This window comes from Onychostoma macrolepis, chromosome 03 (assembly GCF_012432095.1).
Source record: "Onychostoma macrolepis isolate SWU-2019 chromosome 03, ASM1243209v1, whole genome shotgun sequence".
Lineage (NCBI taxonomy): Eukaryota > Metazoa > Chordata > Actinopteri > Cypriniformes > Cyprinidae > Onychostoma > Onychostoma macrolepis.
In genome coordinates, this window is record NC_081157.1 from 35,729,981 (window position 1) to 35,752,951 (window position 22,971).

Consider the following 22,971-nt stretch of genomic DNA (forward strand, 5'->3'; position numbering starts at 1 on the left):
GTTGTTTTATTTGCCCCAAAAATGTTAATTACATGCTGTCTCTAAAAGATTTTACATGTTCTTACGCACATCAAAGCAAGACGTTCGAGTATGTTGTGAATTTCTATATTTTGCATGGTAAATATCACATCCACAAACAATTTGCAAAACGCATATCTAATTGTGATGTATTTTTAATGGAAATGTCAAAATGGAAATGTAATTCTTAATGGAGCCAATGAAAATAAAATCTTTAATAATAGTCAATAACAAAAAGAATGATACATTGTTACATTTTATGGAGAAATTCTTTGCATAGTAATGTCCTCACTATACACCACCAATTGCTTTGGTTCTTGAATCTGTCTTTAGGAAGTATTTGATTGCTTTTATATTTTTCTCTTTTTTGCATGTAGACTACCTGGTATTTTATTGTCTTCTTTGAATTATCTCGTCATGTATATTCAGTGTAATTTGATATAAAACTCATTTGGTGCATTAATTATAAAAAAAGAAAAGAAAAGGAAGACAGAGCTGACTGACAAACAGATAGGAATTTCATTGATTCATGAGTCATAAACATGACTCGGAGGTCAAATTAAATAATCTAAAGAAATGGTTCTTCCACCATTTATTTAGTAGGTTAAACCCAGGAACAATTTTGGCTGAAAAACACTTGCATTTTAGCATTTTATACTGCAAAGGACAGCGAGCATTTAGACAATCCAGCAGTAGTCACTTACTTACAGACATGCCTCTTTCACAACTGCAAGACGTTAGAAATGAACATTGTTTGTGATTTTTAAAATCATATTTTATTGCTAATTTATTATTTTCTTACATTAATGACATATCAAGTCAATTTTAATCAAACAAGAAACATCTCTCACTAATCACAGTGGAACACATAAGACAGTTTGTATATAGTGTCTTTCCTGGACCAGGCTTTTGATGCCAGTGTAAATCCATGCCAGTCAATCCCCCTTTTGTAAAAAAACAAACATTACATTGATAAACATCTGTGTAAACAAACGCTGATGTTCGGCACATAATAGCAAGTTATTTTTTATTCCTCTTGGTTTTATCTAAGCGCAGTGTTAACATAAAAAAAAAAAAAAAAGTCAAATTTCTGAGCTGAAAACGTGACCCAAAGTATCAGAGTTGCAAAGGTGTTCGATTTGTCCCTCTTTCCGTCTCTTCTAGCACCTCTGCTCTAACAGCATTTCTTCCCTTTCTTCCTCCTTTCTCTGTCCCTGTGGGAATTTATATGGACAGTGTCCTTTTCTCTCTCCCTCTCTCTTTCTGCTCGACTCTGGCTCTGTTTCTTGGCCCGAAGGACCATGTGGGTGAAAGCCATGAACATCTGCAAACAGAACAGAATACAAGCCATACAAATTTTACATATTACTTTTAACACATCAGAGTGGACAGAAAGACAAAGTTGAATAAGTTGACAGATACACAGGCCCGGTTTCATAGACAGGGCTTAGCCTAAGCCAGGATTAAGCCATAGTTCAATTACAACATTTAAGTCATTTTTATAAACATGCCTTAGAAAAAAGCATTACTGGCGGCTGTTTCATAAAACAAGTTTACCAAATAAGCCAGGCTTATATCAGTTAGTCTGACTCAAATGACCTGGTGTTCACCTTGAGACAAAACAAAGGCACTGACACGTTTTAAGATCAGTCAGTGCACGTTTCTTTCAGTTGAAACAACTCAGATTTACATTTTAGTCTAGGACTAGGCTTAAGCCTTGTCTGTAAAACCGGGGGAATGTCTATTATTCCATTCAAGCCAACATAAAAATAAAATATTTTGGTTAAGTACTGACCTTAAATACTGATGATTTTTAAATGAATTTAGGCATAAATAAAGTTAAATACTGAGGATTTTTAAATGAATTTAGGCATAAATTTTGGTTTAATTTAACTTAATACATATCACAGCAAAAAAAAAACCCTCACCTCTTCTACATTGATATTCTCTTTAGCACTCGTCTCAAATAACCTCACACCAACTGACTCTCCGAAGCGCTGAGCATCTTGAGAGTCCACAAGCTTTTTAGAAGGATCATCATTCTTGTTTCCAACTGTTAGGGATCATAGTGGAAAGGCATATTAAATGTTTGCCTTTGATACTACAACAAATTGAGAATATACAAAACACCTCTTTTCATCACATTGCAACGTAAAAAAATGAAATGTAAAAACCAAAAAAATAAATAAATAAATAAAACTAACCTAAAATTTTGCAGACATTGTCACAGTTCTGTGATATCTCGTTTAGCCATCTTTTCACGTTGACAAACGATTCAGGATTTGTGACATCGTAAACAATGATGACTCCATGAGTGTTTCTGTAATACCTAGAGAAGCACAGCAGACACGTGAGGGGAAGACTGACAGAGATCACGAGAACGGTCAAACAACATCTTTAATAAGCAGTTAGACTGGAGCAAGGCTTACGTCGAGGTGATGGTTCTGAACCTTTCCTGCCCTGCAGTGTCCCAGATCTGGAGTTTAACTCTTTCTCCATCAATCTCTACTGTGCGGATCTTGAAGTCAACTCCAATAGTAGTTATGTAACTGCCTGTGAAGAGTGCAAAAGCATGTTTTTACATCTAGTCATAACACTTGATCTTCTTTAACACTTTCAAGCAAACATACACTTTGTGCCAAGCAGACTCACCAGAGAACGAGTTGTCTGCGAATCGTAGGAGCAAACTGCTTTTCCCTACATCTGCAACAGAGTCAGAGCAACACATGTTAAATTGTTCAGCTATAATACCTCAGTACATGTTTTTAATTGAAAATTCTGAAAACACTTCATTCATAAAACAAGATTATAATAATTACATAATTACAAATGAAGTTCTTAGCAATGCATATTACTAGTTCAAAATTCAGTTTTAATATATTTACAAAATTTTTACAAAATATCTTCATGGAACATCATCTTTACTTAACATCCTACTGATTTTTGGCATAAAAGAAAAATGGATAATTTTGACCCATACAATGTATTTTTGGCTATTGCTACAAATATACCCCAGTGACTTAAGACATATTATATTAACAGTTAAACAAGAATGAAAATGTGAACTATAAATAATTTAAAAACATCCCTACAATAAATAACAAGTGCAACAGCACAGTGTAAATAGCTCTAGAAAACAGCTTATATAGTCCATCTATACCATGCAACGTAAACTTAACATGTCTTTTTGTCACAAAGGCCACAATACTCGAGATCTAAGGTTCAAAACCAACCAGAATCCTAACCAAAGCCTACAGTCTTTATAGAGACATGTCATTAGTTGAACAGTTAGAGCGTAAGTGGCCACAACAGACTGAATGAGGCAGCTGTGGTTAATACCACAGTTAAATCACAAACATGATTAACTGTGAGATAGCACCACTGATATTTGCTAACAAAGAAAAGGTTCTCTAATCAGAATGCAGATGTATAAAGAGGATTGTTAAAGATGGCATTAAATTAGAAAATCACCCTATTTATTTTTAAAATGCATGTTATTGATCTTAGTATGAACAATTCATCCATGTTTTCTATTTTACTGTTTTTGAACCTGGTAATGTTTAATCAAAATATCATCATAACTGGATCTTCCAGTGAAACGACTGAATTCTCCAATCAATCTAGGACAAAGTAGTTTCATAGACCAAAACGTTGACCCAACATTCATAACGGTATGCATCCCTCCAAGTTCATACTAGTGAACTGATCAAGTGACTCAATTCACTGAAGGGATGAGGACTGACATGACACACTTACATAGAAGTTTCATTTCAGCTTTCCAGTTTGCGGTTAAATTGTGAAACTGCACAACAATGAGCATTCTTAGTGGACAGGGTGCTAGAGAAATAATCACTTATTTTATGCCATATATTAATGATTCTCTTATGGGGACTGTGCCTTACTGAGTTAAAAAAACAAAAACAAAAAAAAGGCTACACAGCTGAATTGGTAAAAAGACATAATTTGTTAGTATATGTATGAAAAGCAGAAAAATACTAACTGGAGTCACCAATGATGAGCAACTTGAAGAGATGATGATAGTCTTTTCCCGCCATTTTTCTGTTCAAAATGTGTCCTCATGAAACAACAGCTTTCAACTCCTCTGTCACGTTTCCTGTCTTAAAGTACCAGGTTGTTTAGTGCGGAGGGTTTTGGGTGAAATACTGCGAGCATCATGCGATCGTCTTTCCAGTTTTCCTCAAAACTCAAGCGCAAAATGATGCATCAGTGTGATTTCAGTGCATTCCAGTTCATGAATCAGTGATTCTGCATTGTCTGTAACGCGTTTGCACTCTCAGTGCAATATTTTTAGTTCATCTTAAAACCCTCTTTCAATTTCCAGTTATATTTCCATAGCTTTAGCCCACATTAGGGAGCCACGGTTAAAATCTACTTGAAACTTACTCTTTGCCGCCTCGCCCTCAAGTGCAAACACATTACCACATTGTTGTGGTTAAGTATCAAATGACTCAGATTACGAAGTAAGTGGTTCTTTAATCGCTGATGGTGCTCATAATGCAGAACTACGAGTGCATCAGGAACCAAATCATCCGGAAAACAGGGCAGTTTGTTTGAGATCCAAGTTGTTTCGTCTCCAAATCTTGATTTCCTAGATATACAGATGACATCTCAGTCACAACAATCCCATTTCGCCCGTTTAACCGATGCATGCAGGGACTGGTAGCTTCCCACACTTTGAAAGATCACTGCTACTCCAAAACACTGTAGGAATGCACGTTCAAACCGGAAGTGAGAAAAGTCCCTGTCGGTCCCCTTTAAGCACTAATCCTGAAAAACAAAAATATAAAAAGACAGGTATTATGCATCTTGTTCGAATTTATACATAACTTTACTCCCCCCTTTACCCAGAACAGCAGCTGTGGAACTAAATTTAGCTTCTCCCACTCTGACAGACAAATGACACCCTTTCTGACACAGTTCAAAACCACATGCACCAGCTTTACGCTGGAGTTTAGATACAGAGATCAGGATATATGTCCCTTACAACTGAAACCAAAACAGTGGACAGAACCATTAAAACCCACATACTAGTAACAGGCTGCTGAGTCAAGACAAAGCCAGAGATCTAGTAAACTGCCAAAAATGTTCCATGAAAACAGGAAGGGACGTGTTTTTCCTGAGCGGCCGTTGTGAGGAGGGCACAGGTTTCTCGTTAAAACACAGTTCTGGTCTAAAACCAGGCAGCAGTTTAAACATGTGATCATTTTAACACACACACACACACAAAAGGTGGAAGAGAAGTGAAACTGACACACCTAGGCTGAGGTCCGCTTATCGGGCAAGAAGAGAAAATCGTTTTCGGTGCCAACAAAGCTCAATTCCTGAATTCAAACAAGCCCAAATTAAAAGTGAAACTATTTGGCCCTTAGTACAACCGTAATTTAGTACGTTAGTACAACCGGATTAACAGTCAATGCGAGGGAAAATAACAATAAGGCATAATCATTTTGTAGAGGCAGAACCACTGTATAGTGTAAGGTTATCATAAACAGACTGTCCTTCTGAGATAAGCGACCTTGCGTCTTCACTATATGGGAATCAAACGGTCACGCGCAGGACCCATAGAAACTCAAAATCAGACAATATGTTGCGATTTAACGGACACACCTGTAAAAACATGCGATCCTACCAGACCTCAAGTTGAACTCTAGCCTTAATCTGCTTCTTAAGTTCCGTTTCTTTTAACCGCCTGATCAAACTTGTGTGTTGTGTCCATTACTCAACAACTCCTCGGTTGTAATTTGTTACCCAGTTGTTGTGAAACGCAGCTAGGCTAGCTACTTAACTAGCCGCAGATGCTCTAAAGATAATAAGATCAAACTCGGATCTAAAGAAGAGCTCACCGAAAACACTTTAAACCACATACTCCGAGCAGGCTGGGGACATTACGGAAGACTTGGCACAAGTTGGTGGCGGGCGATCGGTCAGTGTCGGGTCGGTCCTGCAGGCAGGGGGAAGCTCGGACAGTGTCCCAGCGGCCGCAGAGATCAGATCCGCCCCTCAGAGGCCGTCGCACCTGAATGTTGAGTCACTCTCATCCTCCTCCTCATCATGTGCCTGAGTTTCTATGTCTCCTCCTCCTCCTCCTCATGCCACTCCTGTTGCTGCTGCGATTGCCATCGCTATTCTGTCGCTACACACGAACTGATGACATTCCAGCCACTCACTGGAGCTGGTAAGCTCGCTTACAGAAACCGCATTTTTGGCCACAATGCCTTGATTCGCGTATAAAACTGCTGTATACACTACCAGTCAAAAGTTTTTGAACAGTACGGATTTTAAAGTTTTTATTTATTTTTTTAAGAATTCTCTTCTCTGCTCACCAAGCCTGCATTTATTTAATCCAAAATGGTAATATTGTGAAATGTTTTTACTATTTAAAATAACTGTCTTCTACTTGAATATATTTTAACATGTTGTTTATTTCTGTGACTCCAGTCTTCAGTGTCACGTGATCCTTGAGAAATCATTCTAATATACTGATTTGCTGTTCAAGAAACATTATTATTATCAATATTTAAAACAGTTGAGTACTTTTTTTTCAGGATTATTTGATGAATAGAAAGATCAGCATTTATCTGAAATAAAAAGCATTTGTAACATTATACACTGTACCATTCAAAAGCCTGGAGTCAGATTTTATTTTAGAAAATAAATAGAAATTAATACTTTTATTTAGCAAGGATGTTTTAAATTGATCAAAAGTTATGATAAAGACATTTATAATGTTACAAAAGATGTATATTTCACATAAATGCTGTTCTTAACTTTCTATTCAACAAAGAAACCTGAAAAAAATTCTACTCAGCTGTTTTCAACAATAATAATAAATGTTTTTTGAGCAGCAAATCAGAATATTAGAATGATTTCTGAGGGATAATGTGACACTGAAGACTGGAGTAATGATGCTGAAAATTCAGCTTTGAAATCACGAATAAATTACATTTTAAAATATGTTCAAAGAGGAAACGGCTGTATTTTGGATCAAATAAACGCAGGCTTGGTGAGAAGAGAATTCTTTAAAAAAAACATTAAAAATCTTACCGTTCAAAAACTTTTGACTGGTAAGTGTATTTAGGCAGACCAAATATTCTGAGACTTAAATATTTTCAATCTGAAATAGTGTAAACTTATCCTTAATGTTTAATAATAGACTCACTAATTGTTCATTTTATAAAAGTTTTACATGTAAAGAAATGAATAGTGCTTTGAGAAAAATGTTTAAAAAGATTAGCACATACATGAAATGAATATTCCAGTTGTATCAGCAGCCTAATAAAGTTTATTTTTACATGGAGTTGGTCGCCTCATGCGGGCTCAGGGCTACCGTTTTGACCTTGTGACCAACTGAATACTTCTCACTGCATTTCTGTAACCAATGTTTTGACCATTTCCTTAGACTGAGATAATACAGTTTAGGCACAGTAATTAACATTGTAAATCTCACATAATGTTGTACATTTTCATTAAAAAAAAAAAAAAAAAAGTACATGAATAATACTATACTTTGCACATTTTACTAGTGTAACACAAAAAAAACCCGACCAAGTGCACCTTCAAAGGCCTTTTCAGGGTAAAATGCATGATTCAAATGTAAAGCTAAAAACACACATTGAAAAAAAAACAGCGAACAATAACCAAAAAAAAAAAAAGTTTATTATAAAAATACATTGTTTAGTTGCATTCTAGCGAAATCGTAAATCAAGAATTTGCCACAGATTTCAAATCAAATTCAAACAAATGTTGGCCTGTGCTCAAAATGACAGAGAAAAGGCTCTGTAACTGAAGTTGGTGAACACATCAATTTGGTGACTACTGCCCCCTACTGTCATAACCTGAAAGATGAATATTGAGTAAAGGTTACAATCATTCCACTCACAAGTCTTTACTTTCCACAAACATAGCCAATGAAGATACATTTTATATATACAAAAAATCTGGCAAGGCGACTCACGGGTGCACCTACCCTATGTTCAGTGTTTTTGAGATTGAGAGCCAGTGTGTTGAGTGAGGAAGGAGTGCAGGGAATCTGAGCTTTCACGGTTCCTCCATGTAAACAGTGGGATACATACGGTCCCTCACCTACTGACATGATCTAAATACAACCACAACATAATATATTATTTAAAAAAAAATGTAAATAATTGAATAGAAATATGTATAAAAATTGTGGATTTTCTGTCACATTAAATTGACAACTAGTCCTCACCAGGTCCTGATGAAAGACAGCTTCCCTTTGACAGCCGGGCAAAGGGAAGACAGAGGTGGGGGACATGGAACGGAGGTGCCATAATGAGAGCGATGGGCCTCCACCACAGAGCTGGAGAGGAAATGGATTACTTTTTATAACAATAGGGGCATTATGCCATTCCATCTTAACATACATAGAGGGGCATTCCAGAGGAGCAATACACCATTACAAGCATGCAGATAGTAAATTAGGTATTTAAAAACAAGCATGTCAATGCATATGCAGAAAAATGCAGTGAAATTAGACATGAGATAAGAACAAATTAAGACAATAGCTTCACTGTCCCTGCCAACCAATCACAAGTCCAACTTACCATCCAATCAGAGTCTGTAGCAAGACAGCTAATCCACTTCCCAAACTGGGGGCGTGCGCATTCCTGACCCGCCATTTCAGAGCGAGTTTGAAAGTGACAGAGTGGGATTTCAGTGCAGTATTATTTTTTTTCTTAGAAGCATGAATGCATTTTTTAGCTTATTTGTTTATTCTACATCATAAGTAGAGAAGTGTTTTACCTCGTATTTGAAAACTTCAATACAATGAACTGGGCGATTTGTCCGGGAGTCTGGTGGAGGAAGTATATACTTTTATTAAATAATGTTTCTCTATTCCTGGTTTCATCTTCATCAGAGTAAGGGAAACAGAAACAGTGCAGTGTCATTCACTGACCCCATATCCTCACAGCACCATCCTCCCCACCAGAGAGGATCTCCCCTTCCCTTTCTTTGAAGCACAGGCAGTGGATATAGTCAGTGTGGCCCTTCAGTACAGACTGCAGAACAAACAACACAAAGGGGACAAACATTAAAGGGATCCTACCATGTTGTAATTTATTTATTTAAAAAGAAAATCAGCACGGCCTTCAAAATATTGTTCCTGGAGTAACGAAGGTGTTGTCTAACTAACCTTAAAGATGCCAGTCTCCATGTCCATGATGTGAATGTTATTGTCACCTCCTCCAACTATCAAGCTGTTATCCTGAGAAAAAAAAAAAGCATTAAATTTATCAACTTTAAGATACTTAGACATACACAAATACATAATTAAACTTTATGGAAATTGAGCAATATAAACAAATGTTGTGTTGTGTTAAATCAAATTTTAATAAAAAAAAAAAAAAACATTTATTACAGGTAACTACAAAATATGATTACTTAAGGAAGAGCATGTATTAGGAATAACCAATAAAAATAGGTGAAGTACAAACCTTTGGGTTAATGATCATTGCATTGATCTCTGGTATTTCAAGACTAGTCCTGTATGGAATGAGACATTGCACAAACATTTGAAATCACATTCAGGTAGTTCCCACAATAATGAAAGTCATAAAACCGAACTATCACTATCTTGAGTGTATGCAATTTATGTGAATCAGAATGATAATCGGTCTCTCACTCATAACTGGGTTTCCTTGTCCACGCAGCTTTGGTGGTCTGTGGAGACAAAATATATGAAATGCGTGCCGAGCTAATTTTTGATGTTTTTACAGGATCCATACGTACAAAGCGCAACAATGAAAGAGAATATACTTTTTCACCAAACCCAAAAAATACACAAACATTTACTTTACAACTAACTCACTTTTTTGATGAGCTCTGCCCAACTCCAGGCACTGATCTCTCCGTTCCCAGCACTCAGGAGATGAGTGTCCGTGGAGAGAAGAGTGAACACCGGACCATCGTGAGCTGAAACAATTAAAAAACCCTTTCACTTGTCATTGTTGCAATGTCTGTGAGTTGGATGATCTAGGACACGTAGTGAAGGTAAAATGATCTGTGAGAAATTCAATCTCAGTCTAACCAGTGAAGTTAAGGATGGGCTTCTGGCTCCCCTCTGATGCTTCTGGACTCAGTGCAGCTGAAAGACTAAGAACCATAACACTTATATACAGAAGATGCTTACACACGCACATCAGCAAGCATTATGCGACCTGTTGGCTATCAACGCCACCTAAACTGCTGTTATAACAGCATGATTAAACTCTTCTCTTACCTGAACACCGCGATCTCTCCGTAGTTGTTCCCCGCTGCAAGGAAACGGCCGCAGGGAGAGAAACTCTGGGAGAACACGGACATATGCAGCAGCTGGAGACAGAGAACGAGCCACGAACCAGGATGACAGTTATTCACACATTTCTATGTGCATAAATACAATTATTGGCATATAAAAATGTATATGAGCCACACTGCAGGCTGAACGATGTTTTCTATAGTTTTCGGTGATTTAAAAAAATTCTGCTTGCTGATAAATAGAATGAGATCCTGATCGTATTACTTACCTCAACTGGACCCATGTTCCTGGAGTTTATTAAGCTATTAATTTGACTTGAAAAACCCTCGGCCAGTTCCCATACAAAGCCTTTTCGTGCTGCTCGTTCAAACCAAACAGCGTCGCGTAAATATGACGCAATAGACAACCTGCCTCCACAGACTCATTACAACAGTTACCAACATTTATATTTGTTTTGCCCTTTTTCTATTTCATTTTGGGTTGACTTTAAAGTAGACATAACAAAAAAAAGTAAATAAAGCCCTGAATTTAGAACCTCATTATATTTTACTTTGTTTTCAAAACCCATCTTTTTCTGATAAACAAATTTACATTATCAATCTGTTAATTATCTTAGCAAAGTTTTATATTCGTAAGTCAAAAGTAATTCAAAAGAAACCATCATATATTACATTTTGTAACACTGATCTTAAAATATACTTTGAACCCCTTTCTAATATGAGATCACCAAATAAGAAGCTTATAAAAACAATACAAATTCTAAAGCTTTTCAAATTTATGTAACTGCCCTAATGTATGTATAATATTTTTTTAAATTTATAATTTTTTAAAATCTTTATTTTATTGTTTAATTAATATGTTTGTATTCATTTTGTTTTGTTATTTTGTTTTGAATGCTTTTGAGATGTACAACATTGCCCTATGCTTGCCTTGTGCTATTGTGTAATAAACTGAATAAAAAAACAAGTTACCGAGGTGACTAGCCACATTACCTCAGTTACTACAGGTGTTACGACTGTAAACTACACATGAATATTGAGAAATATTATATTTCTTATTCTTTGCTAGCGTTGGCACTTTTGTTCTTAGGGGTGGGAGTATATGTGTGTGAACTGTGTTTTCTTAGATTTTTATATTTTTCTGATTGAAATCATTTTTATAGTACGTTGATGTTTCTATGGAATTGTTTTTAGTTATGGACTGCTGAACTTCTTGTCTGCACAACATATTTACCTCGGGTACTAATAAAGACACCTTGACTATTCTTTCAAAATAACTTATTTTTTTGATGAAAGGTGTGGTTAATGTCACATTACCAAAACTGTATTATTTACCATAGTATTTTGTGGGAAACGGCTTACACCATGGCACATTTTTGTGAGAGAGATGTATAGCTTTAAAGCAAAAGTTTCAATGTTAAACAATTTTTCTCCAATCCCTGTTTAACCCTAAAACAGACAGGAGGAGAAAATGCTCAGCAAAAAAATGTCACTTTTTATATTATCTTACATAATTTTATATTATTTATATGGTTTATTATCTTGATATAATAACATCAAACACATGAGAATGGGGCAGGACCAACTGTTCATCTTACCAATGAGAAAATGTATTTTTATACTTCAGTTTTAAAGAATATATAAACCTCTTTATGAATATACAGTTTCCAATGTGCTGTGTATTAGCATCAGCGCCACAAACTAAATGTTCAGACAATAAGATTCTACTGCCATTTTATTATTCATAATTCTTTTTTTCCACAAATAAACAAAGGAACAGACTCTGTCCACATATGCAGGAACAGAATATAGTCCATTCTGATCACCAAATTACAGATGTTCATCTACATTCAGAACAATGTAGCAGACAGAAAACCACCGGACACATGTGATTTTATTTGTTTGTATGCGTGTATGTGTGTGTGTGTGTGTGTGTGTACAAATAACGTCCAGCATCTGTTGGCACAGAGCAATAGTTGTTGAGAGCTTCAGTGTCTCAGCTGGCCTCTCCTTAAACATTAATTACACCATAATAAAAGTAAAAATTAATCCTCCCTTTTGGGACGAGTTACAAAGAACCAGGTTTTGAGAGATCTTCCTCTACTAATGGTGAAAATATCACCATTAAAACTAGTCACATTTCTAGTCTCATCCGTCTGATACTGAGATGATTCAGTCCAGTGAGGGGCAGATAAGAGAGTTCAGAAAACAAAAAATGTTTCACTTATTTCCTCCGTCGACTGTCTGGGGATCTGCTTCTCGACTTCCTGCTTGCAGTGCTGGTGGAAAACAGAGATTAAGATCAATATAAGCAAGAGCAGTGGGTTTAAAATTACAGTAATAATACGTAGATCTGTTCAGAACTGACCGTCGTGAGGGTGGAGGTCTTCTTTGCCTCGCTGGAGGAGAGTAACTGAGTGACCTAGAGTCTCTCAGTGAGTCTGCTGGCACTCTCTTGGGCCGTGGAGGACTGCAGAGTTCAAAGGAAATGATTCAGACAGTGTTTTAAGAGCACAGCAGTAAAAGGGGATGCAATCCATGTTAATTTATCTAATGCAACTTAACAGTCTGAAAAGGGATACCGAAGAGACAGAATTTTGTCATATTCATAACCTTTTTTTATCTGGCATTAAATTACTGTTAACTTTTGACAGAAGTTTAAAAAAAAAAAAAAGCGCTTCATTTCCTACTAATTTATTACTTATTTTAAGTGGCAGTTGATAAAAAAAACTTTTTTATAACTCCAAGTTTCCTGTGGTTGTTTAAAGGGCCAGACAATTTTAGCAAAACCTTGTAATTATATCAATAAGACTATAAAAAAAAAAGAAGAATTACATTTTTATATTAATAAATAATAAAAAATAGGAAATATTACCATTGTAAATTCAATTTAAAATAAAAAAAACTATTATAAAAATAATAATATTAATTGTATTTTACAGCACACATTTTAAAACATAAAACTACTGGGATTTTATTTTGGTGGAAAAGTGCAGAGAGCACTTAAAGCTTCTCTTTTGTTGACAACAGGCAGTTCATAAGTGCTCCTCATTACGAGTTTGGGAAGATGGTTCATGTTGTGTCCCAAACAGACATTACAAGTGACCCAGATTCAGAGTAGATGCAGAAAGGAATGTGTGTGTGGCAGAATTTGCTGTAAACCAAGCCACTCTGAGATGCTGAAATCACTGGATCATGAGCTGCTTTTGTGTAAAAGAACACAGTGCTTTACTTTGAAACACAGTGCATATTTATTTCTTTAATAAAATCACAGCCAATGTGATTTGCCATATGGCATTTTCAGTTATTTCGATAATTCATTAACCTAAAACTGAAAATGTAAGATTGTTGGTTCATACATGCAAACCTAGAGGGTCAATTTTGAATTTGAATTAAATGCAGTGGAAAATTTAGCAGTTTTCTTTAGCAGAGGAGAAAAAAATAAATAAAAAAAGAATTTAAAAAAGGCAAAATATTTTACCTTTTTGTCTTATCTTCTTGTTCACTTTCTGACGAGGACGAGGACGACGAAGAAGCTTGGCTTTTGGCCTTCGTGCCAGCTTCTTTATTTGTACTTGCTTTAACACCCCTGGAAAAACAAACATTGAAATGAAGGGTACCATATATATAAAAACTGAATAAATGCAGAATGATTTGGCACTTACCCTTTGGCTTTCTCTGTCTCAGAGTCTGAGCTGTCGGATGAGGATGATGATGAGGATGAAGAGGAGGATGAGGAAGAGGACGACGATGAGGAAGATGAAGAAGAGCTTGAGCTGCTTCTCTTCTGCTGTTGGCCAGAGGTCTCCATCTCTGGTTTCCCATTCACGGCAGTCTTTCCTCTCGTTGGCGGTCCGTGGTGCCGCTCATGGACAGATGATGGGGACTGGCCTCTTAACCGGTCACCAGGTGGATCCCTGCTTTGTGACTGGTTGGTCATTGGTGATCTAGAACGGGCAGGTGGTTCACGGGAGCGAGAGCGCTGATGCGATTGGTTGGAATGGAGACGGGTGTCTTTAGGAGGGGAAGGAGATGGAAGTTTCGAGTTCCTTTCTGGTTGCTTATTTTTTTTCTGTTCATCAATTTCCCTTGATCTGTCTTTCTCTGCATCTGTAGACTTCACACCCTTCATCTGTCTTTGAGGAGAGGGCGAGGCTGAAGAGGATGAACTGGAGGAAGAGGATGATGAAGAGCGGCGTGGAGGAGTGGGATCTTTGGGTGGCGCCCTCGTTCTTTGTTCTCGCTCTCGTTCTCTTTCTTTCTCCTGTTCACGCTGTCTCTCTCGCTCTCGATTCCTCCTCCTCTCCTGCTCTCTCTCCCTTTCTCTTTCTCTTGATAGTGAACGACTTCTGCGCCGGCGTAAAGGAGAGGGTGAACGACGAGACCTGGGTGCAGGGAGAGAACATCTTTCTAATAACCGCAATTACAGATTGGATTAGAAACTTCATTTCACACTCTATATGTAATTACAGTGAGCAGAATGAACAATAAGCTTTTTTTTTTTAAAGAAAAGTTTATAATGTTACAAAACACTTCTATTACGTAAATGCTGTTCTTTTGAAGTTTCTAATTATAAAAAGAAAAAAAATATCATGGTTTCAACAAAAAAAATATTAAGCATCACAACTATTTTCAAGATTGCTAATAAATGTTTCTTAAGCACCAAACCAGCATATTAGAATGATTTCTATAGGATCATGTGATCCTTGAAATGGGTTTTGATCAAATAAATGCAGCCTTGGTAGTCACTGAATTAATATAGAGATCATAAAAAATATTTGAAATAGCTTAAGCCTGTCACTGGCAAGACACTTGAAAACCCATACCATATAACCTGTCATAAATATATACAGTACTCGACATTTGAAGTGGATCAAAAAAGTTGTCCAAGATAAGAATGCATTAGTTTAAGGTTTTAGGACAACTTTGATGAAAGGTTTTGATCCACTTCAAATGTCGACAAGTGTATATTGTGGCAACGTCTCCAAGATGCTTCAAGAAACCTACAATACTGTTAAAAGGTTTAAAAGCTGTAAAATGAGGATGCTGTCAAAAATGATCAATGTCATGAATAGATTTTCTTCATCAATTAACTAAATTAAAATCAACATTTGACCATCCTTTGCGTTTAAAGCAGCTTTTTCCCTAGGTGCACTTGCGCATAGTTTTTCAGGCAGCTTTGCAGGTGACAAAAAAAATAATAAAAAAATACAACCACAGACTGTCTACTGTAACTACTTTTAAGGTTGAGTTTAGCTTTCCAAAAACTGTGGTACTCTGACTAACCTGTAGAGAGGACTTGGTCTTCGGGGACTCCTAGATCTGCTGCTCCTTGTTCTCCTCTCCCTGGAACGCTCTCGGTCTCTGTCCACTGGCCTTGCCCTAAATCGGTCCCTCTCTCGCTCTCTGAGGCGCTCCCGGCTGCGGTCCCTTCGGAAAGGGGATGAGTTTCGGAAAGGCGATGGTCTCCTCGCTCCTCGTCTCAGGCTGGGAGATCGTGAGCGTTGTGGGTCCTGGTACTGTCGTGGTGGAGTGCGTTTCGGTGAAGGTCGAGAAGCTGTCTGTTTGACCGGTGGCACGTCGTTCCTTCCTTTCCCTCTCGGAGACAAAGGTGACGCACCTTTCTTTCGGTCGCTCTGTCTGTCTCTTCCTCTGCCAGGCGAGGGATGTGAAGACTCTCGCTCCAGCTCTGATGGGGTGTATCGCTCGCCTCCTCGATCTCTGCTCTGACATTTGGCTTCTTCTGAAGGGGCGTACCTGTCCCGGCCTCTCTGAGGGGGCGAAGGAGGTGGGCTTGAACTCTCAGTGGGCGTGTACCTCTCTTTTCCACGTTCCCGGTCTTTGGCTCCTGTGGAAGGAGACGAGGAGAGGCCAGGTCTCCGCTCTCTCTCCATGTCTCGCTGTCTCTTATCAGCATCGTCCCTTTTTCTCTGGGAATCAGGAGGTGAGCTCTGTCTTTGTGTGGGAGGGAACGCCTTCCTGCCTTCATCACTCTCTGCATTCCTTCCTCGGTTCTCCTTCTCCCGGCGTGCAATAGCCTGAGCTATCACAGCATTAGAAACTGACCTACCAGCAGCACTGCTGTCTTTTGAACTTTGCTTTTTCTTCTTTTCATCTTCCGAAGATGAAGAAGAAGAGGAGGAGGATGAAGATGACGAGGAGGAGCTTTCACTGTCACTTTCACTGCTGCTGCTACTGCTACTACTACTACTACTACTACTACTGCTGCTGCTGCTGCTGCTGCTCGCAGCTTTCAGTTGGTCTTTCTTCCCAGACTTTTCCTTTTGCATCTGTTTGTCCTTTTGGTCTTGAGGACTCTTCTCCGTTCTCCTGTCTTTCTTGGCCACCTCTTGCTCCGTCTCACTTCCTCTGGCGCCTCGTCTGTCCTCAAGCAGACCACTAGAGGAGGACTTCCTGTCTAATAGAGACACTTCTTCTCTTCTAGTGCGGTTTCTCTCCTTTTCTCTGTCGCTCTCTCTGGCTTTTCTCAAAGCTTCTTCTTTCATCTCCTCCTCCCGTCTTCTGTCTTTCTCTCGCTGTTCTTCTCGTTCCTTCTCTAGTTCATGATCTCGTTCTTTTTGCCTTCCGTTGGCGTAAGGTGCAGGCTTAGCAGGAGACATGGAGTCACTAGATTGGTTTCGGTCTCGCTCCTTCCCTTTATCACTCTCCCGTCCTCTGTCATCTTTTCTACTAGATGGGATATCTCTATCGGTATTCCTCTGTCTGTCTCTCGCTCGGTCCCCATGTCTCTCCTTCTCCCTGTCCCTGGGGGAAACGACTCTCTCTTTCTCTCCACTGTGTCCTCTTCTTGTTTTGTCTTTATGTGGAGAAGGAGACTGAGATGGGGACGAGGACAAGGAATGTCTTCTTTGACCTTTGTTCTTTCTCTCATTGTCCCCTCGGTTCTTGTCGCTCTGCTGCTTAGGAGACGGAGAGCGAGACACAGAGTTGTGTCTTTTCCGCTGAGAGGGTTTCTCTTTCTCTTCGCTCCGTTGTCGCCGCTCTCGCTGCTGATTGCGTGGCGGAGATGGTGAAGAGGAGTCATGTCTTGTCTGAGGGGGTTTCTCTCTCTCTTCACTCCGTGGTCGTCTGTCCCACTGCTGCTTTGGTGGAGGAGTTGGCGATGAGGAGTCGCATTGTCTTCTCTGAGGTATTTCTTGCACTTGTTCTCTCTCGCGTTCTCGGCCTTTGTCTCTTCTGCTGTGCTCAGGCGATCTCGAGCGTCTTGGTGACCTCTAAAAGTGGGGAAGACAAAGAATTAGGGAGGTGCAAAACTACTTTTTCAAAATCAACTAGTCAGAGGGTTGCTTGAACAACTGCTCAACTAATCTAGTTCAAGGAAGGCCTGTATAACTAGGCTAGGCATCAAGTGACAAGTTCTTGAGGTGCATTTTTAGAAACTGGACTATTTTTATCTTGGTATACAATATTAAAACTCAATGCTTGTCATGGCAAGGCACTCAAAAAAAATGCAACACAGGAGATGCAACAAAGGCCAAAGACCATCTGAATGGGGTCAGCTGTAATTTAATGTGGTTGTTGTTTAGAATAGAATACATGCTAATAATGTTTACTTAAAAAAAATATAATGCTTAATTAAAAAGGAAAGACCATATATAAGAATAGGAGGAAACAAACAATGAATAAATCAGATTAAATAATTACAGTGTGCATATGCCTCTATGACTTCAAAACAACATTACCTTTCGGACTTCCATCCTTTTTGGACTTTCCTCATTACGGCCACGGCGCCTTCTGTCAGGGGATCTCCCTTTCCTCCCCTCATCTGGACGAGAATCGATTTTATTCTGCGGTTTCCCTCTTTGAGGGGATGGGCTGAAAACAGAAGTCATGCATATATATATTTACATCAACTTTCACTAATTAGGAACAGTTTTGATAAACTACATTTCAAACGCTGAGCAAGCATACGTATTTGATGTATTTTCGAACAATTTTATATAAAAACATTTAACAGGAAAAATTGATAATAGGGCGGAAAATGTTCTTGCAAGTGCTATTAGAAAGTTAAAGTTGACTCAATATAAAGAGTAAAATCAGAGGGCACACTATATTATGGATCACATAGTGTGCACATGTAATGATACCTGTGAGCTGGGCTGGAGGATGCACTCTGCTGTTTTCGGCTCTTACTGGGAGGAGGAGTCTCATTGTCACTCCTTTTTCTTTTTCTTTTGGTTGTTTCTCTGTCATCTGATGAACTGTAGGAAGACAAATGATAACATTTAAATTATAGTACATACAGTTATCAAAATAACTTACAGTGATAAGGAGAAAACCTACCTCTCTGTGTCACTCTTCACTGATTCCTCTCTGAAAGCAAAAATGTATTCGTTATTTAAGCCGTTTAAAAAATTATGCAGAATCATTTAAATTCTTGAGCATTTTTAATGCTAAAACATTTTTGGACACAAAAGCAATGGCATGGCACAAAAATGATTAATTTTTGAAATTGGAAATTTATCCAGCATGTTGGTGATTTTGCAATGAATAAAATCATTCAAATTATGGGTCAAACATGACAAAGCTCATAATTATTGAATGAAGGATTTTTCTCAAAATGGCAGCTATAGGGTAAAGTGTATGGACAACTTTCCTAACAGCATCTCAGTTAATAGTGATAATATTACCATATGCAAATAATCTAGCTATTAAACCTATTCCTGGATGGTTTATGAAAATGCAAATGATCTCCACACTGTTCAGCAATGTGAGATTTGAGAATCATTTACAAATGTAAAATATCATTCCCAATAAGTTTTTTTTTGTTGTTTTTTGAAATGGTTCACATATTCCAGAGTGACTCAAGTAATAAATAAACTGAATGAAATATATTTAGGTATATTGATTTTACCCAATTAATACATCTTATCCCAGTAACAGAATATTGTAATTTAAGGACATTAAATGAAACCTTTTCTTTTTCTTCTTTTTATCCTTTTTCTTCTCTCGTCGAGGAGAGGGTGAAGGGCTCTCAGAGCTGTTACAAGAGTGAAAATTTACTCATGAATATATTATTCTCTTAAAACTCATGCTTAAAGTGTTCCAAATTATTTCTCCATTCTCCAGTTTACCTTTCTCTGCTTTTGTTTTTCTTTTTCTTCTTCCGGCTCTTTTTTTGCTCAGGAGATGAATCTGAGTTATCAGACTCAATAATTCTGAAATAAAATGATGAGAGAAAGACAGAACAGAAACTAAGTACTCAGATAAGATACAACACAAAGTTTTTGCAGTACGTCAAGCTCTTTTATCTCAAAAGATAAAGGAAAAAGTGATTCCTCATGATAAGACCCCGTCAATCTCGCCTCCTTCTACTCACTGGTACTTCTGCTGCTGCTGCTTCTCTCTTTCCAGCCTCTCCTGCTCCCTCTTCTCCTTCTCTCGCTCCTTCCGGTCAGGATGAAAGGATGAGCCGTCAACGTAGTCAGAGCTTATACCGAACGCTTCTCTCAGACGGTCATTTTTTTGCTGGTTAGCAGCTGCCAGTGCATGAGTCTCAGTCACACTGTGAGAAAGAGCAAAACATGGATGGGAATAAATCTACCAACAGTGCAGAGAAAAGGCCATTAAAAAGCCTTAATTTCTGTCTGGATGATCTGAAGTAATACTCACACTGGCCGCTCTGCTGGAGAGGGGGCAGGTTCTTGTCTTTCTTGCAGCATCAAACGGAAGGTGTTGACCTTCTCTTCGATCTCCTCTGCAGAGTACCTGTCACACAGGATGACTTGGTCAAAGGCAGCTCTTAATATCTACTCCTGAAGAATGTTCATCATAACACAGGAAAAAATCATAGCGCACACTTGAAATACACTACAGTTCAAAAGTTTGGGATCAGTAAAGAGTTTTTCAATTTTTTGAAATAAGTCTCTTATGCTTTCAAGGCTGCTATTGATCAAACATACAGTAAAATAAATGTCATTTATTTTAAAACATATTCCTGTGAATGATGGCGAAGCTGAATGTTCAGCAGCCATTACTCCAGTATTTAGTTACAGAAATCATTATAATATGTTGATTTGATGCTCAAGAAACATTTGTAATTATTATTCATTTTAAAACAGCTGCTTAATATTTGTGTGGAAACTGTGTTACATTCTTTTCTGGGCTCTCTGATGAATCGAAAGTTCAAACAGCTTTTCTTTAAAATAGATATTTTGTATAACATTATAAACATTTTTACTGTCACTTTTGATCAATTTAAAGTGTCCCAGCTGAATAAAAAGTATTAATATTACACAATGGCAATATTCAGTCATGCTGAATCTTTTAATCGCATAGATATTTAAACTTGCCTGAAGCGGAGTAAAAAGGTGCAAAACTTACATTTGTCATGCTCAATTATTTGCGTTACTGACACGTTGCTTGATTTAAATATGATACTGAAAGCTCAGAGGCCACTGAGAGAAAATACACAGGCTACATTCTCTACATGCAGAACATTAACTCTAAAAGGAATTCATCATTTTATTTCATCTTACCCCTGCTCCTCCATCATGTCCTGCAGCTCGGCACATTTCACCTCCAGCTGCCTCTTCCTCTGGTGCTCTAGGATATCAGCGTTTGGTTGTCTGTTCAGCTGGCTCTCCAGCCTCTCTCTGTCTTTCTCATCCCGCTCTCCTCCGCGCTCGTCCCTGTTCTTCTTCACGCGTATGCTGGACAGGTTCCGCTGAACGTAGCCGTTCGTGCCACTGCCTCGCGGCGTGGTCAACCCAATACCGTTATACATCTCTGCTCTGAGAGGCCAGACACAGCATGAGAACTCATGAGTAAGCACTGAACTGAACAACTTTGCATATCACAATGATCCTACTTTTGAAGTGGCCTGGCTGGGATAAAAGCATTTGATACATAAATAATGTGAATAAATGAGTGCTGCTGGGAGACATTATGGCACCTTCTGCATTTGTGGTTAATGGTGAGCTTTAACCCTGAAAATAAAAAGCATTACGATTTTGTTCCTTTTTGAATTTTTTTTTAGGAGTACACTAAAACATGTAAACCGTTAACAGAGTAGGAAGGAAGCTAAATGGAATTATTAAAACTACAGAAGTACTAGTTTCTGTTTACCAACTCATCACAATGTAACAAAAAGAGATTTAACAGAAATGACTTTATATTTTTTCAACCTTGCAAAAATGCCAATCTTGAGTAGATTTATTTTTATTTAGAGACCCTAGCAGAACAACAAGTTTGTATAAAACACATAATACCTAACATTCAGGGGTAAACACTATAAAGAACTTGTTAAAGTAACAAAACTGAGCCAGGCAACTAACACAAGGTTTAATAGAGCAAATGAATCAAATTTAAATGTTATTTCTATGTGCCTAGTGACTGGAAAATGCTTATAATCCCTGAAATTTTGAACGTAATAATGTAAGGCCTTTTGAAGCATAGCAAAAGTGGTTAATACTTAATATCTCAAAAACAGCGGTGAAGTTACGCAACCCTAAAATGCCCAGAATTTACAATGTTTTTCCAAATGAAACTCCGAAGCAAATTTTGCCTAAACGAATGGCGAAGTACATCTTTTAATGTGCTGAATCACTAACAACATTTGTCCAGAAATAGAAAGGTTCAGCACTTTCTCTGACACGACTGGAAAGAAAAAAAATTGACCACACGAATATGGAGAGTAAAGCAGTGTGGTCCAAGTCTAACGTTAGGGCTGTTTAATAATTACAGAGGTAATTTACAGAGGCTGTGTTGTACACAACTGATCAAACATATGTTAAAATGTAGCATTAAAGGCGTGGTAAACGCTCATCCCATACTGCGTCTAACATGCGGTCTATGTAGCCTGTTCACTGTACTTTGACCCACAGATACTGTCTCGCGCACACAAGTCTTAAACACAGTCTTAAACCAGCAACAGGCCGAGGCCTCCTGTGCTGCTAATGCTTCCTCCACACAACAACCCGCTGATTCTTTCATTTTTAGTGTTTATGTAACAACGTTACTCACTAAATACCCTCAGTGTTTACTGATATAACAGCATTTGAGTTGTTTCATCGCGCTAACTTTGTCCTGTGTGCTAACAGGATCCTCCACAGTAACAGCATGCTAACTGCTCGTTGAGCTTCAGTAACGTGTGTGATACGTACCTCTGTGATCCCGCTCAGGGAGAGAACAAAAGTAGAACCGTTACAGGCCAAAGACCGAGCAACTGTGGCACAGCAAGCCAAAACCCAGCGAATCTATATCAAATAACGCTTGTAAAATAAAAACGATGTACGCAACGTTGGCTAGAATGAACAGGTAACGCTCATTTGGACGTCACCGTGACGACCTCGCGAGACTGTTCGGGGATTGGCTGTGGACTACATTTCCCACAATTCCTTTCACTCGCTTCATCCACGCAAGCGTGTCTTGGTGCTTCGAAGTAAGATTTATTATTATTTTTTAAAGTCTCTAATGTATGCTGCAAGGCCGAATTTATTTGATAAAAATACAGTAAAAACATCAATTTTGTAAAAAATTATAGCAATTCAAAACAACTTTTCCCTTCTTTTTTTTTTTTTTTTAGTAAAAATATAATGTATTCCTGTGATGGCAAAGCTGAGTTTTGAGCAGCCATTACTCTTCAGTGTCTTTCCTCCCTGTTCTTTATAAATCATTATAAATCAGAGCTCAAGAACATGTTAAACATAGTTG

At 38.0% G+C, this 22,971-nt stretch overlaps 3 protein-coding genes across 6 annotated transcripts; all 3 read right to left on the minus strand.

Moving 5' to 3' along the window:
- Positions 1-211: 211 nt before the first annotated feature.
- si:dkey-16l2.16 (ras-related protein Rab-35) lies at positions 212-6,181 on the minus strand. Of its 4 annotated transcripts, none has more exons than XM_058771332.1 (7): positions 5,906-6,181; positions 4,019-4,806; positions 2,671-2,721; positions 2,448-2,571; positions 2,223-2,347; positions 1,947-2,071; positions 212-1,342 (listed from the first exon to the last, which is right to left on the minus strand). In XM_058771332.1, the coding sequence occupies exons 2-7, from the start codon at positions 4,071-4,073 to the stop codon at positions 1,193-1,195; spliced, it is 630 nt and encodes a 209-aa protein (XP_058627315.1). In that variant the 5' UTR covers positions 4,074-4,806; positions 5,906-6,181; the 3' UTR covers positions 212-1,192. The 4 variants fall into 4 exon arrangements, with proteins under 4 accessions (XP_058627315.1, XP_058627314.1, XP_058627316.1 ...); XM_058771331.1 differs by having other exon boundaries at positions 5,883-6,181; XM_058771333.1 differs by lacking the exon at positions 5,906-6,181 and adding an exon at positions 5,647-5,787.
- Positions 6,182-7,203: 1,022 nt separating this feature from the next.
- On the minus strand, positions 7,204-10,723 carry thoc6 (THO complex 6). Its single transcript, XM_058771313.1, has 13 exons — positions 10,566-10,723; positions 10,280-10,371; positions 10,088-10,152; positions 9,869-9,972; positions 9,683-9,720; positions 9,495-9,543; positions 9,194-9,265; positions 8,957-9,059; positions 8,803-8,852; positions 8,604-8,666; positions 8,249-8,359; positions 8,006-8,134; positions 7,204-7,874 (listed from the first exon to the last, which is right to left on the minus strand). The coding sequence occupies exons 1-13, from the start codon at positions 10,578-10,580 to the stop codon at positions 7,794-7,796; spliced, it is 972 nt and encodes a 323-aa protein (XP_058627296.1). The 5' UTR covers positions 10,581-10,723; the 3' UTR covers positions 7,204-7,793.
- Positions 10,724-12,013: 1,290 nt separating this feature from the next.
- Positions 12,014-22,655, minus strand: srrm2 (serine/arginine repetitive matrix 2). Its single transcript, XM_058771294.1, has 14 exons — positions 22,422-22,655; positions 20,796-21,050; positions 19,930-20,025; positions 19,637-19,822; positions 19,392-19,475; positions 19,232-19,297; positions 18,601-18,630; positions 18,405-18,518; positions 18,000-18,132; positions 15,583-17,531; positions 13,962-14,681; positions 13,778-13,885; positions 12,665-12,766; positions 12,014-12,575 (listed from the first exon to the last, which is right to left on the minus strand). The coding sequence occupies exons 2-14, from the start codon at positions 21,041-21,043 to the stop codon at positions 12,521-12,523; spliced, it is 3,891 nt and encodes a 1,296-aa protein (XP_058627277.1). The 5' UTR covers positions 21,044-21,050; positions 22,422-22,655; the 3' UTR covers positions 12,014-12,520.
- Positions 22,656-22,971: the final 316 nt, after the last annotated feature.

Excerpts from the sequence above, each read along its gene's own strand:
- thoc6 (XM_058771313.1), bottom strand. Across the intron at positions 8,853-8,956 it reads TGGTGCTGTGAGGATATGGG|ACTCCCGGACAAATCGCCCA; the intron begins GTCAGTGAATGA and ends TTCCTCCACCAG. Across the intron at positions 8,667-8,802 it reads TTGAAGTTTTCAAATACGAG|GAATGCGCACGCCCCCAGTT; the intron begins GTAAAACACTTC and ends ATGGCGGGTCAG.
- si:dkey-16l2.16 (XM_058771332.1), bottom strand. The coding sequence starts at position 4,073 with ATGGCGGGAAAAGACTATCATCATCTCTTCAAGTTGCTCATCATTGGT. Across the intron at positions 2,572-2,670 it reads CGCAGACAACTCGTTCTCTG|GCAGTTACATAACTACTATT; the intron begins GTGAGTCTGCTT and ends CACTCTTCACAG. Across the intron at positions 2,348-2,447 it reads TTCAGAACCATCACCTCGAC|GTATTACAGAAACACTCATG; the intron begins GTAAGCCTTGCT and ends GTGCTTCTCTAG.
- srrm2 (XM_058771294.1), bottom strand. The coding sequence starts at position 21,043 with ATGTATAACGGTATTGGGTTGACCACGCCGCGAGGCAGTGGCACGAAC. Across the intron at positions 19,823-19,929 it reads TCTCCAGCAGAGCGGCCAGT|TGTGACTGAGACTCATGCAC; the intron begins GTGAGTATTACT and ends TCTTTCTCACAG. Across the intron at positions 17,532-17,999 it reads AAAGGATGGAAGTCCGAAAG|AGGTCACCAAGACGCTCGAG; the intron begins GTAATGTTGTTT and ends CCCCACTTTTAG.